Source organism: Leptosomus discolor, chromosome 2 (assembly GCF_034619465.1).
Source record: "Leptosomus discolor isolate bLepDis1 chromosome 2, bLepDis1.hap2, whole genome shotgun sequence".
Classification (NCBI taxonomy): domain Eukaryota; kingdom Metazoa; phylum Chordata; class Aves; order Leptosomiformes; family Leptosomidae; genus Leptosomus; species Leptosomus discolor.
In genome coordinates this window covers 60353667-60370492 of record NC_141392.1, presented here as the reverse complement: position 1 = coordinate 60370492, position 16826 = coordinate 60353667, and the positions used below count along the sequence as shown (strand labels likewise).

Below are 16826 nucleotides of genomic sequence, written 5' to 3'. Positions count from 1 at the left end.
CTCTTTGGACTACAATGACTGCTAACTCCTAACTGCACCTGGCTCAGTAGGAAAAGGAAAGGCGTTCCCAGGCGGCAGTGCAGTGCTGTGCGCTGGCATAGCTGAGTGGGCTCAGATCTGCCCCCGCCAGCCAAACAGGCATCACCTCTGGCACGGTTTGAAACTCTTATTAACAATGTGTGCTGAAGCTAAGTACTGAATGGATATTGTCAGGCTCTGTGATAGCGTAGCGCCAAAATGGATTGGCGAGGAGAAGATGGGGTCTGGTATTTCTTCTGTGGGTAGTTGCTTTCCAGCTTGAGGGATGTTGCTTATCCAGCTACAGCTAAAGCAATTCAGTTAAAACTGGCACATAGAAATTCAAGTTGGAATTTTATTTTAGCCTGCAGACAACAAAAATATATTTTATGGTTGCTTAATGCCAATGTCTGAATAAGAGAGGTGTTAGAAAAGGACATGCTGCAAACAAAATCATATGGACTTTTGTATAGTTAAAAAAAAAATCTTAAAAATACAGCAGCTGAGCAGGTGGCAATGAAAAATCAGAAAGCTGTTGTTCAAGCTGTTCTCTTTTGTTCCATACTTAAAGCTGGAGCAGGAACGGTCTTTATGGTTTTTGTTTGTACGGTTCTTGTCACAAAGAGGTCCTGATCTATGACTAGCCCTCTTAAACACCGCAATAATACAGTCATTCATTATTAACAGAGCAGAGCAGAGGAGAAGTGGGGACCTCAAATACAGCATGAAACAAGCAAGTGGGGAAATGAAGGTATCAATTATGTATCTGCTGTGTTGATGATGCTTTTACAGAGTGGTTGTTTTCCCCTAAGGGAAGAATCTGCTGGAAGAGCTGAGAGTATTTTCAATGCCTTCTCTGACAACAAGATGACGTTTCCCCATCCGAGGCCTCACCAAGCCCTTTTCTCTAGCCCTTTTTTCTCCCAGGAGGACTTGATGCTTTGGTTAGCTCTGGGCTGGTGCCTGGCCCTAAAAGGAGAGTGCTACTGGCTCTCCCACAGGGAAGTGGGAACCACAGAATGTTAGGGGTTGGAAGGGACCTCGAAAGATCATCTAGTCCAACCCCCCTGCCAGAGCAGGACCGCCTAGAGTAGGTCACACAGGAACGCATCCAGGCAGGTTTTTAATGTCTCCAGAGAAGGAGACTCCACAACCTCTCTGAGCAGCCTGTTCCAGTGCTCTGTCACCCTCACAGTGGAAAAAGGTTGATATGGAACCTCCTATGCTCCAGTTTGCACCTGGATCCTGATTTCCATCCCCACCTCTGTGAGCGTTGGCACTCCCGGGTTGTGCTGAAAACAGGGCAGTCTCCTGGCACAGCGTCCTGGTGCAATGAGCCGAAGGGGAGCAGCTTTCTCATTTGCAATTTGTTCGAATTAAAGCTTTTTGATTATCTGTGGTTCGCTTCTGTAAACACTTGATTCCGTGGAAAAACTGAAGTCCCAAATGTGTATGATTACGGCCTTCAAATCTACATAAAGATAGTGCTGTAATTCCCCTGGGGTTTGCTAGTGATTTATGGTGCCACCAGCTCGATTGACTGAATTACTATTTCTTGATTATGTAGAAAGGGAATAAGCTGGGTTTTAAAGTATAACTGAATACCATCACAAATTGCACATGGACCTGTCCTTTTATGTGAACATGCCCCTGAGTGTCCGAGTTTAAATTGGCAAAGGAAGAGCAGCTGGGCTGACAAATATGTCAGCTTGTGCCTGATTTTCCCCACCCTGGCCCTAATAAAGATCAAGATAACAGGGAATAAAACAGCTGCGTGCTGTGCAGCTAGGAATGGAGAAAGCAATGAAACATGATGCGGAATAAAAGTCAGCTGCAACTTGGCGACTTCCATTTCCTCATAGCAAAGAAGATGACTTAGACTGTATTCAGAATTGCGATAGTCTAGGTACAGAGCAATATGAACAACTTTTACAGGCTGTGGTTTTAGAGCTGCCAGATTGGCATTTTGACTGAGAGAGAGTGTGTTTAATCATTAATAGTTTCTTCTGAGCGTGTTGGAGTTTTATTATTATTGTTTATTCAAGCTAGTATCCAGCAACAAAGACAAACATTTTAAAGGCAGCTAAAAACTGAACTTAAAAATAAACAGTTTTCTCTACAAAGGCTGCAGAGCTAATAGCTTGTACAAACATTTGCAATGACAGCAACACTCAGAAATTTGCTGGTTGGATTTAAAAGTGTCCTTGACCTCCCCAGCAGGGTTCTGAGGCCAGCAGGGTCGCAAAAAGAAAGTGTTTTCTTCAGGTTTGACTTACACGCATTTGGACAAGTGCAATATGCTATTTCCTGTACTTGGAAAAAGGTGTTGAAGTGGTGCCAGTATAAAAGAAAATGTCGCTTTTAAAAGGTGGCACAGCAAGTTCCAGGCCGTCCCGTACGGGAGATTTAGTTACACGACTGATCAAATTGCTCCTAAAGTTTTTTGTACATAAATGTTCTGTTATTTGTAGATCAAGAGCTCCTTGTTATAGTACTTAAGCATGAGGAAGCATTGGGATGGGAACCCACAAAACCAAACCTGCTCTCAAATGTATAAACATGTTAATTGTGAAAGATTTGGTTAAAGGTGATAATAATAAAGGGAAAAGCACATGTGTAATGTTCATATAGAATTGTATTTAGCAAGGGTGCTGGGTGGTCTGGAATGAGTTGGGGTGGGACAGAATGGGATGGGGAGGAGAGAAGTGTGCCTCTTTCCCCAGCTTCCTTCATGCAGACAAAGAAGATAGCTAACAGTGTTAACACTTCAGGTGCTCATGGCTTCAGTGTTGGATGTGGTGAAGGGGTTGGGGTGTGCTGCTGTGAGGAGCAGCTCTCACACCTGCTGGCAGTTTGCTCATGTGCTGGCTTCGTGGTAGAAGTCTTCCATCTCTTCCCAAACTTCTCCCTCATCTGCTTCTGTTCTGTTCTTGCCCCAGCTCCACGACAGACTGCCCAGCTCAGCCTTGTCAGCAGAACTATTTGCATGACCCTTCTGTGTCAGTAGTAGGAGCTGACTTGGTTCTAAAAGTCTAGGCAAAAAGTTAGTCTTCTGGCTCAGCACGGGGATAAAGTGCAGCCTCACAAATGGTCACCAGCATGGTTGGTGGTTCAGCTGATGTTTCCACTGTAGTGGTATGAAAACAGAGGCTGAGATGACCAGAAACTCTCTTGTGTGGGCAGCATCTGTGTCAAGCCGTACCTGCATGCTGCCTCTGCCAACAGCAGCGATGGCTTCTGTGGTCACATCCAGTGAGCTGTGGGGAAATGCCTCTGTCTTTCCAGGTACACCAAGGGAACAACCAAAAGGTGCTGGAGGGGGATCAGCAGCGTGGTCCTTTAGCTGGTGCTGCAGGGTAGGTGAGAGGTTAGCGGAGTCACACCTGCCTTCAGGATGATTGTATACCTCCAGAGGAACCAGCTCGCTGAGATCTGAAGCAGCTTCAAGCTTGCAGTTGCTTAGTTATGGAGGGGAGAGGAGCTAGAAACATCTCAGAGTAACTTTGGCTGTGCTTTGACTGTTTTGCTAGGTTTTGGACTCACCTCGGTTAGCAAGTAGATAAGGCTATCTGAGGGTGTGCTGGTTCAATGTCTGAAGGCAAATGGGGTCCTAAGAGGAGTCACAGATAAGCTTCTGTGATGATTCTATCTAGAACTGCCCAGGAGTTATCAGCCTGACGGTGTGGGGGCTGTTCGTCAGAGTTTGCACTAATTGACAAGGTTTGTGTTTGCCTTGCAGCCTTCAGTTTTCTTTTCCCTAAATTCCTGTGGACTGTTCTGTGGGAGCATCAGGGATGGGATGTTCCAGTAGGGCAGTGACATGGCATACCTATTGCCTCGTCTCTCTTGTCAAGACGAGTAGGCACCAGGGATTGTCCCTCACCTTCCGTTGCCTCAGCAGCTGCCGCTGCTGCTAGGACAGGGCATCCAAGGGCTCATGACCCATTTAGGGCAGATGGAGAATAACTTTGCCACTAGCTGGAAAAACAGGAAAAGGGCCAAAGGCTTCCCTGTGGCACACCTTGCCTGATTTTGTCTCAGCATCAGTGTTACATACCTATTAATTATCACAAAAATGTTTTCCTCTAATTCCTGTTTATTACCACACAGGAGAGGGGCCACGTGCTTCACGCTTCTAGCCTATATCTGCTGGGAAGTTTTACGGCTTGCCTGTAGCTAAAAATATTTGTTGTAAACTTATTGTAGTTGTTTTTCTCCCCTGTATTAAGGCTACACCAAGAAAAGTCAGTGAGGAAATATTTCCAGTTCTGCAGTTCTGGTTTTCAGATGTGACATTTTAAAAATATAATTACAGAATTTAACAAGATAAGTACATGCAACTTACTTTTGAGTGGAATTACAAAATTATGCAAAAAATTTTAAACTATAAATAGAAATCTATACCATTGTACTCCAAGCAGATTTATTCCTTAATATTCTGGCACAAGAAGCATTAATCTTCAATCCTCGGCTGTTCAAAGTAGTTTGGTTGCTCTTTTATGTACAGTGGTTTTGGTTGCTGTTTTTTCTGTCCTCCCACATTTCTGTTACTGTGCCTGGATTTTTTTTTTTCTCCTCTGTTTTTGTGGACAACTTGCTTGGATCCAGAATTTGACCTTTGACCTGATGTTTCATATATCTGGAAAATGTTACTGTCTGGAAATTTTCCAGTTGCTGCTTTTCACTCGAGTATTGGGGTTGAGAGAAAAGGAATAAGCAGCCTGTGTTAAACCTGTGATCCCTTTCCTTCTGGTTCGAGCCAGCTGTGTTCAGATCAGAGAGGAGGTGGCAAGACAATTTTTGGACAGATCGCTTTCAAACCTGTATAACAGGATTGCTGAGCACTTGTTTATTCCTTTCTTAGGAAGCCAAAAGGATGGAAGTATTGCCTGTGGTATTTCCAGTGTCTCTATAGAGTGCCCTACAACCATAATTCTGCTTTTTTTCTGTAGAATTAACTCAATAGGAGTGAAAACTATACTGCAAAGTAACTCTGAAGCTGCACATTACAAATGCATTACCTTCATTTGGGTTGCATTAGCAAGAGACAACTTGTGGTAACTAATGTGATAATGTGATAGCCTGTAACTTGACAGAACAACCAACAGCACTTAAGTTGATGCAGTTATTGTGACCAGAAAAAAAAAAAAAAAAAAAAAAAAGAACAGCACTTAAGGTAACTCTAAAGCGAAGAGATGCTTTGTGCTTTACCCCAGTGAAGCAGCAAGCACGTCTCAAGCCCTGAAGTTAACAGTGCTTTATTTACTGCTTCTTGTGTAGGTGCTAGGAAGCCAAAGTATGGTCCCCTCCTTGCTTGCTGGAGACCAGTGTCTTGCGGGGTGAGGCCTTCCTACCTAAGAGACAGATAGCTAAACAAGCTCTTCTAGGCTCTGGGCAAGTTAATCCCAGGTGTACAGGTGAGAGAGTGACAACTAGAATAAATGCATGTGGGGGACAGCACCCTTGCTTGAGACTTTGCTCATATTCCTCTTCTGTGCACTATAGAAGAGGACATTGTGACTGGATGTCCCTCCGAGCCATGCAGCTTTTTCTCTGAAATGCGGAGCCCTGGGCATCTGTGCTATTGCTTTCAGGAGGAGTGTAGGCTCCCCTCTTTCCCTTGTAAGTACCTGTGTAGCAGCAGCCATGCTTTTTGCGGAGCTTAGGCAGGGTTTCACGACAAGGTTAGAATAGAATATGGCCTTATGAGCTTAATTTTCCACCCCATGCCGTGTTTGACTTTGTGCAGCGAGATAACGTTTTGCTTATGGTGAATTGGGAGTTAGGGGTTCAGCATCCTGAAGCCCTTTCTGGACTTTGGCAGTGTGGGTCCATGTGTGACTCCGACAACCTGAAATACTTTTGTGTGTGTATCCTAATAGAAATTTGGAGACGTTCAGGCAGTCATGTCCATTCCTGCCGTGGTTATCCCAGGAGGTTCCCCTCCGGCTGTGTCAAGGCAGCAGTCAGCATCCCTCTGAAGTAGCCGCTACCCAGCCTGTTTAGCTCATTGCCAGCAGGAGGTCCAATTAACATTTTGCAATATCGGCAGTTCCATATGGAAACTACTATGCAGCCGCCTACATTTGAACTTCAGCTTTTCCCTTTTATTTAATTAAAACACAATCAAGTCAATTAGCTCATGACAGAGTTTCCCCAAAGTTAAACTCCAGATGTATGGCAAGGCAGAAGCATTCAGATGCCAATTTATTGTACTGCTCTGGGGTAGATTATAGCTCTCTCATTTGTCAGTTTATCCACTGGGGATTAGTTGCATTTTTTCCCTTCCAAGTAGAAAATAAAAAGGGAGAAAGAAAAAAGACCCATCTTTCCATCTGGTTCTGGTCAGGAAAAACCAATATAGCATTACAGAATTTGAGGTATTTATTGAAAATGACATTGATAGTGTCAGAACAGCTTCTGATTTTTAATGACCACGTCAAGCATTTTACCATGCAGTGTCTTGAATTTTTGCAGTAGGCTCCAGGAATAAGCAGCTTACTATACTCTGTAGTAAGTCAATGACTTATTGTTCTTGTCACTAAGTGGGGATAATATGCAGCTGCATAAACATGTTGATTTTGCTGGCATAAAACCCGTGACTTCCAACTCTGTGCCCTTTGGCAAGACTGTATAGAAAATCATAACACTGTCAGAAGAGGTTTTGAGGTCTCAATAAACCAAGATGACTTTTGCAGCACATCCCTGCAGGGCAGCTGGGTACAGTGAGAGGAAGAGAAAAAGTAACTGTACTAGCTGACCACTAGTTAATAAGCATAGAAATCATTCAAACACAAATCCACACATAAGATAGCTTTGAACTGAGGCCATTGCATCTTCTGTTGCGTTTCTTAGTTCATTTATGGTATTGTCATATAACCTGAATCACCTGTATTCCAACAAAAAGGTTATCCTCACACACCTTAAGGGTGATGTGGTGATAGAATGGTTATACTGCAAGATACCCAATGCTAGTGAAAGTATTAGGTGCCAGTACTACCTTAGTACCACTATATGGGTGGAGCACTTGGTTCTGCGCCTTTTCCACCCTTGGTTGTGTTCCCCAGTGCCACGTGGGGAGGAGGACAGGCTGGAGGCAGACCTTTCCTTCGTCTGGCCACTCCACTCCTTGCTACATGACAAGGATCTAGAGTAGATCTGCTGTGCAGGTGGGTGAGTCTTGGGAGGCAAGTGGGTGGGAAAAGGGATTACAACGTGAAAGGTGCAGCACTCAAAGGGGTAAAGGGGTGGGGAAAGAAGAGAACTTGCCTTTCTGCTGGTATCATCTTGTACTTAACAGCCCCAATGTGAGAAAGAATCTCTTAAATATATATCCTGGCAAGATTAGATCAATTGTAGAAAATGGTCCTGGTGAGAGTAGTGAGACAGAAGAAAGAAAAACCACTTCTGACTACTGATTTGGAAAGTTTACTAGCATTGCAATCCTATAAATTTTTTTTTTTTGGTAGTATCAGAAAGATTCAAGCGATAATGTACATTCTCATCTAAAGTACAGCAACTGTTTTTCTTGCCGAAGGCCTATACTCATTGCATCACCCATGATGTATATGAATTCTCATATCTTTGTAAATGAGTGAACTTAGCTACCTGAATACAGTATCACATTCACCCTGCTGTTCTCTTTTTGCTTGTGGCTGAATGGCCCCAAACCTGCTTTCTGCACAGGACCATGACTCCCACTGCTGGTTAGGGTGGTCTTTGGGAAGTGAAGGATAGTAGATTTCAACACTATTTATTCAGGAAGGGGGAGGAACACGAGTCTTCCACCGACCGTGGGAATGCTTCAGGCAAAAGCATGCTTATTTTGTGGACTTATCCAGGTTCAAGGACATGGTGTGTGCCAGGCTGTGTAGCACTGTCAGGTTCATGACTGGAGTGTCCTGGTATCCTGGCTGCAGCTGTGAAGCTGATTTAAGCTGCCTACCCAGCCCAGTCACTGGCTCCTGCTCCTCACCCAGCTCTGACACTTCCAGTGTTTGTAGGATTGTGCTGAAGACTAAATCACTGAAGTGGCCCAGATTAAAAATAACCTTTTAAAAAAGGAAAGAGGGCAGAAGGGGGAGGCATTTTTTGTCTGGGTCATACAGAGATCTACTTGCAATGAAGCTCAATGAACAGTTGTATTTTTACATCTGAACGGATGGCATATTTTTTTAGTGTCAGGAATGAGCAGATGGAATTGCGGAGAAGAAACTTCCCAGGCTGCCTTCATCACCAAAGCCACTCTGCCGTGAAACTCCAGTATGGGATGCTGTTTTACACACTGAGAAGCAGAGATTTCAGATAGTTTTAATGTCATGAAGTATGGCGTCTGTACCTTCAGAACCAGGGAGCATCTGATCAGAGTTTCTCAGGCTCCCAATAGCACAACTTCCAACACACGCACATACATTCTGCCTTATTTCTTTTCTTGGATGTAGTCTTGAGTGGTTTTTGCTCCAGGATCTCAAGAATCTTTGGGGCAAAAAGAATTAACTAATTAAACTTCACTTATTAGCATTGATTCTGGTGTACTTTTTATCAGCATGGAGTGTCTGTAAGACTAAATTAAAATGATTCGTGTTTTTTATATCATGTTGTTGGCCACACAACACAAAATTTCGTTTAAAACACCATTCAGGTAAGAATTATTAAACAGCAATTTTATAAGACATTCCCTACTAGATTACAACAAAGTCCATCTAATAAACTTTCTCATTGGGACTAAATGTAAATATGGACTAACGTGAGAAAGAATCTTAAAACTATTCAGATTCAGCAAAGCATTCTTCTACAGAAAAATCTTTTGAGTATACTCCTACTTTAGCTAGCTACTTAATTACTCAGGTTTGACATTTTTTATCTCATCAATGATTCAATAGTAGAAAACTACAAGCAAGGAATTTTGATCTGTTAACTATTAAAATATGGTTCTACTAGAAAAAGAATAGCATAAGAACATCATGGATGTGTTTTTTTTTTCCCGTATATCTTGTACTACTCCTAGTATTCAGTCATGAGGTTAGGTTCTTCTACTGGCTTTCCACCTTCACTGCCAAGATTAAAAATATACAGAAATAAAAATACAGAACAACTTATGGCATAAATGTAGCCCTCTTTTTTCTAATCATGGATTTTCTTCAAGTCAAAGCTTTTAAAAATTGGTCTTACTGCATTCCAGATCGAAAGGCCCGGAACCATCAGAATCACAGCTATTTACTTCAAAGGAATTGGTATTGGACTTGCTTGAAATGATCTGATGGATAGTTTTTTGTTGCATTTTACTTTTGTAAAGCTAGTTGTAAGTTCTTACCTGAAGAAGGTGTTAGCATGTGTCAGTGCTGACATGAACATCTCGGTGCTGAAGTGTACCTTGTCCCAGGAAAACTGTGATGAGTTCGCACACCTGCTTCAGCTGCGCATCTCTGGAGATTATTCACAGCAGAAAAGTGCCTCCTAGACAGCTACAGAGATCAGCATTGCTTACTACAAGTAGCCTTCCCAGGGTAAGATATGTTCAGGCATTTCCACCTTTGGGTATTTATAGAAAAGTCGGGATCATCCATAAACTGATCTAGTCTTTGCTGCCCACAAGCTTGAGGAGAGGCTGTCTGTTTTGTATCTTCATCTGGCTCATGGCCTGTGCTAGCATGATTTGGCTTTGCAGTGTCTTGGTTAGCGTTGCTGGTCTTTTACAACAAGATCTCCTCTTTGCATGACATCAACATACAGGGTTCATATATTTACTTCTTATCATTCTTACATATGCTTTTTATCCATCAGATGTAAAATCTACACCTAGGGCAAAGGACTGGAATATAATAACATAAACTATGCAGGTAGTATAGTTGAAAGTCCTACTGTCAGACTTAATGAGGATATTTATTGAAGGCAATGAAGTGACTCACTGGCTTTTTGAAGATGGTGGGAAGAAGGTAGGACTTCAAGACATTGTACAAATAAAAGAGTAACACAAGTGACCAGCCTCCTCTAATCTTGCAAAGCTAAGATGTTTCTTTTCATCTCAATGAATATGTATCAAGTTTATAATGATTAATAGAAGGTACATAAGCTCTCTGAGGTGAAAAATACGCTATTCTTAAATAGCATGTGACCTATAAGGCAAATGGTGTAAATCTTAAACATCAAGCTCCTGCTGAGTGTTTCAAAGATGAGAAGTAATAGCTTTTGAAAAGATCTTTCCATAAATGCTCCAGAGCGTCATGGTACCTTATGATTGCTTTTGAATATGTTAGTCCTTTTTCCTAGAAACATCACTTTATCTTAGATTATTTGTAAAATCAATCTATGATGTTTGGCCATGCTTATTCCTCCTTTCTAGATACATATTTGGGTCCTTTTTTCAAGTGAAGGAACTGGTACAAGATCAATGGTTTAGTAAATTCCCAGTTATGAGCACTTATTGAACTCATTTGGTAAGTCAACTCCTCATCTTTTATTGTCGGAAGGAGTTAATGTTGAATCATGTTTTCAGAAGTTGCAGTCTTCCCAAACAGAATTATTCATCACTAAAGGGATCCCTTTTTTCTTATGTTTGCTCATTTGAAGGAGACAGATTTCTTCAGCTAGGGTGAATATCATTATTTCAGAGTTAAATATTTACAGCAGAGGGCAGAGGAGGGACTGATGCAAATCCATGTTTCTCTGTGGGAAGCTACTGGAGCCATAATCGTCCTCCATTCCTGCTGGTAGGCACAGGAGCAAAAAATCTAGATGAGGCTTTTGTGAAAGTGGTTGCCTGCAATGGACTGGACTCTGCGACCCGGGAGGATTTGAAAAAATCTATGTTCTAGTGTTTATAAAGACCGTGCTGTCTGTCACCAGGGTGCAGGCTCTTCACATCAATAACCCAGCCTTTTTAAGCCATCTGAGACAAGAACATGGATTTTGTCCCGCTGCTTCCAAGGGATGGGTAGCCTTTTGCTCTAGTGAGCTGATGGACTGCCTCTGCCTGTGAGATAATGCTTGACTCCTGGCCCAGGACAAAACTCTTCAGCCAACAGATCCTGGTCTCTTTTCTTCAGCTCTTCACTTCTGATTCTTTGGATTTATGAGCACAGATTTCACTATGTCTTTCCACATTCCTTAGGACCATGGGAATCTTGATTGGGAGGGACCTCAGGAGATCACTCGTTCCAGTCCCTCACTCAGAGTAGGACTGTTACCGACAGAAGGTGAGGTCAGCCCTGGCTTGCCTGACTGAGCCTCCAAAACCTCCCAAGACCTCCTCCACTGCTTCCACCTCCTGGAAGTGTTTTCCTTACATCTCACCTGACTCTTCCCGGCAGCAAGCTGTGGCTCTTGCCCCTTCTTGTATCAACTGGAATTGCCAAGATAAGTTTAGCTCTCTTATCTTTGTAACTACCCTTCAATTAAATGTACTTCTGCCTTAGATCCACAGCTTCCAGCAGATGCTTCTGTATTCCATAGGGGATTGCACTCCATAGACAGTGTCTGGAAGCCTAGACAAAAGTGCAATCCCTAATTCCAGGCAAGGCACCCCCACAGGGGTCCTTCAGCTGTCCCATGCCTCTTTCTGCAGACCTGCTCACAGCCTTTCATGGTCTTCTCACCTCCACCTCTCACCCACCTTCTCAGGGTCTGTAGGGTGGCAGCTGGTTTGTTTTAAGGGAGTCTCGGCTTAAAGATCGCCCTGTTCCCTAAGGTACACAGATGAGGAAGCTGGGGTTTTGTACTCGTGCAAGGGGTCCCTACCAAAGCCTTGGCTTTTTACATTTAAAGTCTTCTTTGCATGCCTTTCTTCCATCTTATCTCCGTGTTATAGACCAGAAAATAGCCAAGGAAAACACTTAAATAAAAGCTTTGAATTACAATGCATCTGAATAACAGTAATTTATCCTGGAGAAGTTTTGCATCTCTCTGGTCCATCTCTCTGACAGTACAGAATTTATTACATTTTTTCACTAATTTATCATATTTTCAATAAATCACTTAGATTTATTGGTTTAAATGCTATTGTTTTCATACAAATTTATCTCTAATTTTAACTTCATAGGCTTCAGTGAAGTTATACAATGGATCTCTTTTCACAGTACTTTATTTCAAAACATTGGAAATAAAGTTTCTTGGACTCTGTTTGCATTATGTCAGCTTTCTCACAAAAAAAAAAAAAATTAGCATCCTGGATGAATCTAAAGTCTAGGACAAGTATAGGACTCATTAAATGCCATTTGTCTGAGAAACAGAATAATAAGATTGCACCATGATGTTACGTGTCTGAATATGTATCCTTTTAGGAGCTAGGACAGAGTACCAAGATGCAGGAAGCCATTTAGCAAACATAAAATTAAGCACTTAACAATTCTGTGTCTCATATTTTCCGTCTAAAATGGGGACAGTGATATTTCCTTCTTTGAATAGCTCTTTCTGATTTAATGATCTATGATTAAAATTATTACTGTTCAGAATGGCATCAACTCTGTTCCGAATTGGTTATAATTAGAATGTTCAGATGAATGAAAGCAATTACAGAGCCTGTATGCCGCAAACATTTAAGCCTGTGATTAATTTTATGTACGTAAGTAATCGCAGTTACTTCAGTAAAGATGCTCACGTGAATAAAATTAAGCACATTTGAAGTGTTTGCAAGACCACGAATAGAAGGCTCTAAGAAGGCTCAGTTCTTAAATAGAAATAAATAATAGTAGACTTCTCAGGGAAATTTCCAGGAAATTTATTTTAACTGTATCCTACGGCATGTTGTGGAATGAGTCTTAATTTGGTTCACAAAACTTGGATGTTACAGCCATTGATGCTAAATATTGGCTTTCATATCACTCAATACGTTTTTGCAGAAAAATAATCCTTCTTTAAATTTTGGCTACAGCTCAAAAGCTTATTGTTAAGTATGTTTTGTTAATAAGAAGCCTGACTCACGACAGGCTGCACTGTGAATGACTGATTACTGGGGATATCAAACGGACCTATTTCCATTCCACTGACAGAACAGTTATCTTTAGAGTTCATTTAAGAAAGGATTTGTTTCACTGAAAAGAAATAGTTTATGTTTTTACATTGCCAGGGTTTTGTTTTCTATATGCTGACAGCTAGTTATTCAGCTTTAGCAAGGATAGGAAAAAAGTCATGCAAATATGCGTGGAAAGAAATTCTCCGGTAGCAGTGGAAAACTGCAGAACCATGCAGATGTCCCAGATGTTTTGTGAGAAGCAAGTTCTGTCCTGCTACAGTTGAGGTGCTGAGCAGCGGTGAAGCCCAAGGCTAGCTGTCATGGGGACTGGCTTGTGACCACGGCCTGCAGTCAGATGCCCCTTGCTGCCTTCTGGAAGAGAAAATACATGGGCCCACGCACAGCCCGTTGCAATCTGATAGTGGAGGAGTTTAGCTATCGGGTACCATTTTGGTTTCTGTCCTTCAGTTACCTTTACTTTTCTTGTTTTTACAGTTGATGGTTTGGATAAGGCTTCAATCGCTAACTCGGATGGACCAGCCCCAGGATCCCAAACTCCCCCCTTCAAGAGGAAGGGCAAACTCTCCACCATTGGCAAAATCTTTAAACCTTGGAAGTGGCGGAAGAAGAAGTCTAGTGACAAATTCAGAGAGACATCAGCGGGTATGTCTGTGGCCCTTTGGTGACAAATAGTAGAAAACACTGTGATGGCTTTGCAGAGTAATATTTGAAAAGCTCTTGGAGCTTCTTAGATGGCAGGGGTTATTTAGGCACAGTATTTGACATATAGAAAAACAGTTTGATGCTTGGAAATGAAAACCTAGCCTTGTTCAGCTTCTGTCCTGAACCTATCACCAAAAAGATGCAGTTTATTTATTTATTATACCTTATATATTCTTTTGGTGTTGACATACTATTTTTTTTCTTTTTTCTTTTTTTTTTTTTAAGCTAAGAAATAGGTGGCTGGTCACAAGCAGTGTCCCCCAGGGCTTGGTGTTTGGACCAGTCTTGTTTAATGGGTTTATCGACAATCTGGATGAGGGGAATGAGTGCTCTGTCAGTAAGTTTGCCGATGACACTAAATTGGGTGGGAGTGCTGGTCTGCTCAAGGATAGGAAGGCTCTGCAGAGAGACCTGAACAGGCTGGATCGATGGGCTGAGGCCAGTGCTATGAGGTTCAACAAGGCCAAGTGCCAGGTCCTGCACTTGGGTCACAACAACCCCATGCAGCGCTACAGGCCTGGGGATGAGCTGCTGGGAAGCTGCCCAGCAGAAAAGGACCTGGGGGTGCTGGTCGACACCTGGCTGAACATGAGCCAGCAGTGTGCCCAGGTGGCCAAGAAGGCCAACAGCATCCTGGCCTGTATCAGAAGTAGTGTGGCCAGCAGAAGTAAGGAGGTGATCGTGCCCTGTACTCAGCACTGGTGAGGCTGCACCTCGAATCCTGTGTGCAGTTTTGGGCCCCTCACTACAAGAAGAACATTGAGGTGCTGGAGCGTGTCCAGAGAAGGGCAACGAAGCTGGTGAAGGGTCTGGAGAACAGGTCTGATGAGGAGCAGGTGAGGGAACTGGGGCTGTTTAGTGTGATGAAAAGGCGGCTGAGGGGAGACCTTATCACTCTCTACAGCTACCTGAAAGGAGGTTGTAGCGAGGTGGAGATTGGTCTCTTCACCCACGTAACTAGTGATAGGACGAGAGGAAATGGCCTCAAGTTGTGCCAGGGGAGGTTTAGATTGGACATTAGGAAAAAAGTCTTTACTAAGAGTGGTCAGGCATTGGAACATGCTGCCCGGGGAGGTGGTTGAGTCACCATCCCTGGAGGTGTTCAAAAAAACGTGTTGATGTAGCACTTGTAGACATAATTTAGTGGGCATGGTGGTATTAGGTCAACGATTGGACTTGATAATCTTAGAGGTCTATTCCAACCTAATGATTCTATGATTCTATATTACGTATCTTCAAATATGTTGGAAATGTCTCTGTGTCCTCCTAATAGTCAGTGACTTGGATTATGAAACAAACCTTGCCTTCCTGGGACAGAAGTTTGGTCTGTTCAGAGGAGAGATGTAGATGTCTTCATGACCAGCAGAAGAACAAGGATCAGCTTTGCGACCGTGGCCTTCATACAGGCTGCTCTGCCCCTTCACTCCCCCATTGGCAAGGCTTGAAGAATGGTCTGAAATAAAATCCTGTGACTGAATTATATTCCTTCTGCAAAAGAGGAATGTTGAGGGCTGGGATTCAGTTAGATAAACACCATTGCTTGGTGCCACCTGAGATGCTCTGGGGTGTCCTGACTGCTCTCTCAGAAGATTCTGCGTCATATTTGCCATCCCTGTGCAGATATCTTCAAAACCCTGGAGCATCTCAAGTGGCTGTAGACACCCATGTTTAGGAAAATGAATGCCACCCTCTGTATATATGTGTGTGTCTTTGTGTGTCACAGCTCTGATCAAGCTTTCTCCACAAAAAAACTAAACTTCTGTTTTGGGCTTCAGACATTTGATGCTATGCTTTTCTCAACTTGAGTCTAGTCAGAGTCCAGTGAGCATCTATGAGCTCTTCAGACTCATTACCACAGTACAAGCCCTCTGTCTTTCATGGCTCTTAGGCAATAAAACCAATGCTAATATCCTAAAGTGACCTCAGTAAACTCTCCTGAACTCTGAATGCTGCTTTACATTTTAAAGCCATAGCAAACCCTGACAATCACAGCAAAGGGCTGTATGGTTTTGCAGTGTAACTTCTAAAACATGCTTTATTTACACAAAGGGCAAAAAGAAGCCATTGTCACTCAGGATACCAACTGAAGTTTTGGACAGTCTTTCTGAGATCTTCAAATCCTTCTCTCAGTCTCTTCTTTTTCTTTCTTTCTTTTTTTTTTTTTTTAATTTTCCCGTGTACCCTGCAACAAAACCTGCACAATTAATTCCACTACTGCTACCAAAAAAATAGCCTCAGTCTGCTGTCTCCTTCATTGCTTTCAGTTTCCTTCATCTTCCTCAGTACTTTTATCATATTGCTAGGGCAAAGTTATTTCTAGTTAATGACTCCTGAATGTTCTGCAGGTACCGTTGGACAGGTATGTGATTTTAAATGCAGTGAATTCTTCAGAATAATCACCGTTCATAAGCTGTGCATACAGAGATTCCCCAAACTATTATAACATATTAGCATGTGTTAAATTGTTATGCTATTAAATAATAATGCATGTGTCATTTTGCAGTTATTTTTCACAAATGAATATCTGGTAGATTCATGTTAAATACAGTATTTCTTATGTTATACTGTCTTTAGAGGGCCTCAGTCCAACCTTACAAGCATGACACATCGGTTCTTATAAGGCAAAGCATGTGTTCGTATATTTTTTTACAAAAGGAGAAAATTTGGCACAAAGAAATTAAGGTCAACGTTTCCAAAACTGCCTCCATAGTTAATTGCTTGTACTTAATTTGCCTGTCTTGTTTGTGATGGTGTGGTCCCTCAAGTCCTTTCAGGGGTGTGGAGAACCCACAGTTCCCATTGGCACGGACTTCAGATGGAGTTATTCAGGACAATTTATCTCAAGGTGAGCGCCTGAAAAACGGAGATGCCTAACAGTAGATGTAATGGACAGAAAACATGAAATAATCTGAGATCTGTAATGAAAATCAAGCTTTAAAACTATGCTATCGATACAAATAGACAAAATCTTGAGTCACGGAATACCTTTTTCAGGTGCCATATAGCTACACTAGTTGGTGATAAGGGTTGTTATTGCTCTCCCTGAACCTTGCTACGTTTATATATCTAGACCATCATAGCTAAAGTACTATTAACATTAGAGCAGAGTATGTGTAACGTTTTACATTTTGAGTCG

General features: G+C 42.3%; 1 protein-coding gene across 1 annotated transcript in view; it reads left to right on the top strand.

Annotated features, from left to right (window-relative positions):
• Positions 1 to 16826, top strand: part of PHACTR2 (phosphatase and actin regulator 2) — a 134354-nt gene that overhangs the window by 76218 nt on the left and 41310 nt on the right. Inside the window, exon 2 of the mRNA XM_086460439.1 lies at positions 13463 to 13630. Within this exon, the coding sequence (XP_086316565.1) occupies positions 13463 to 13630 (168 nt within the window). The remainder of the gene's footprint in view (positions 1 to 13462; positions 13631 to 16826) is intronic.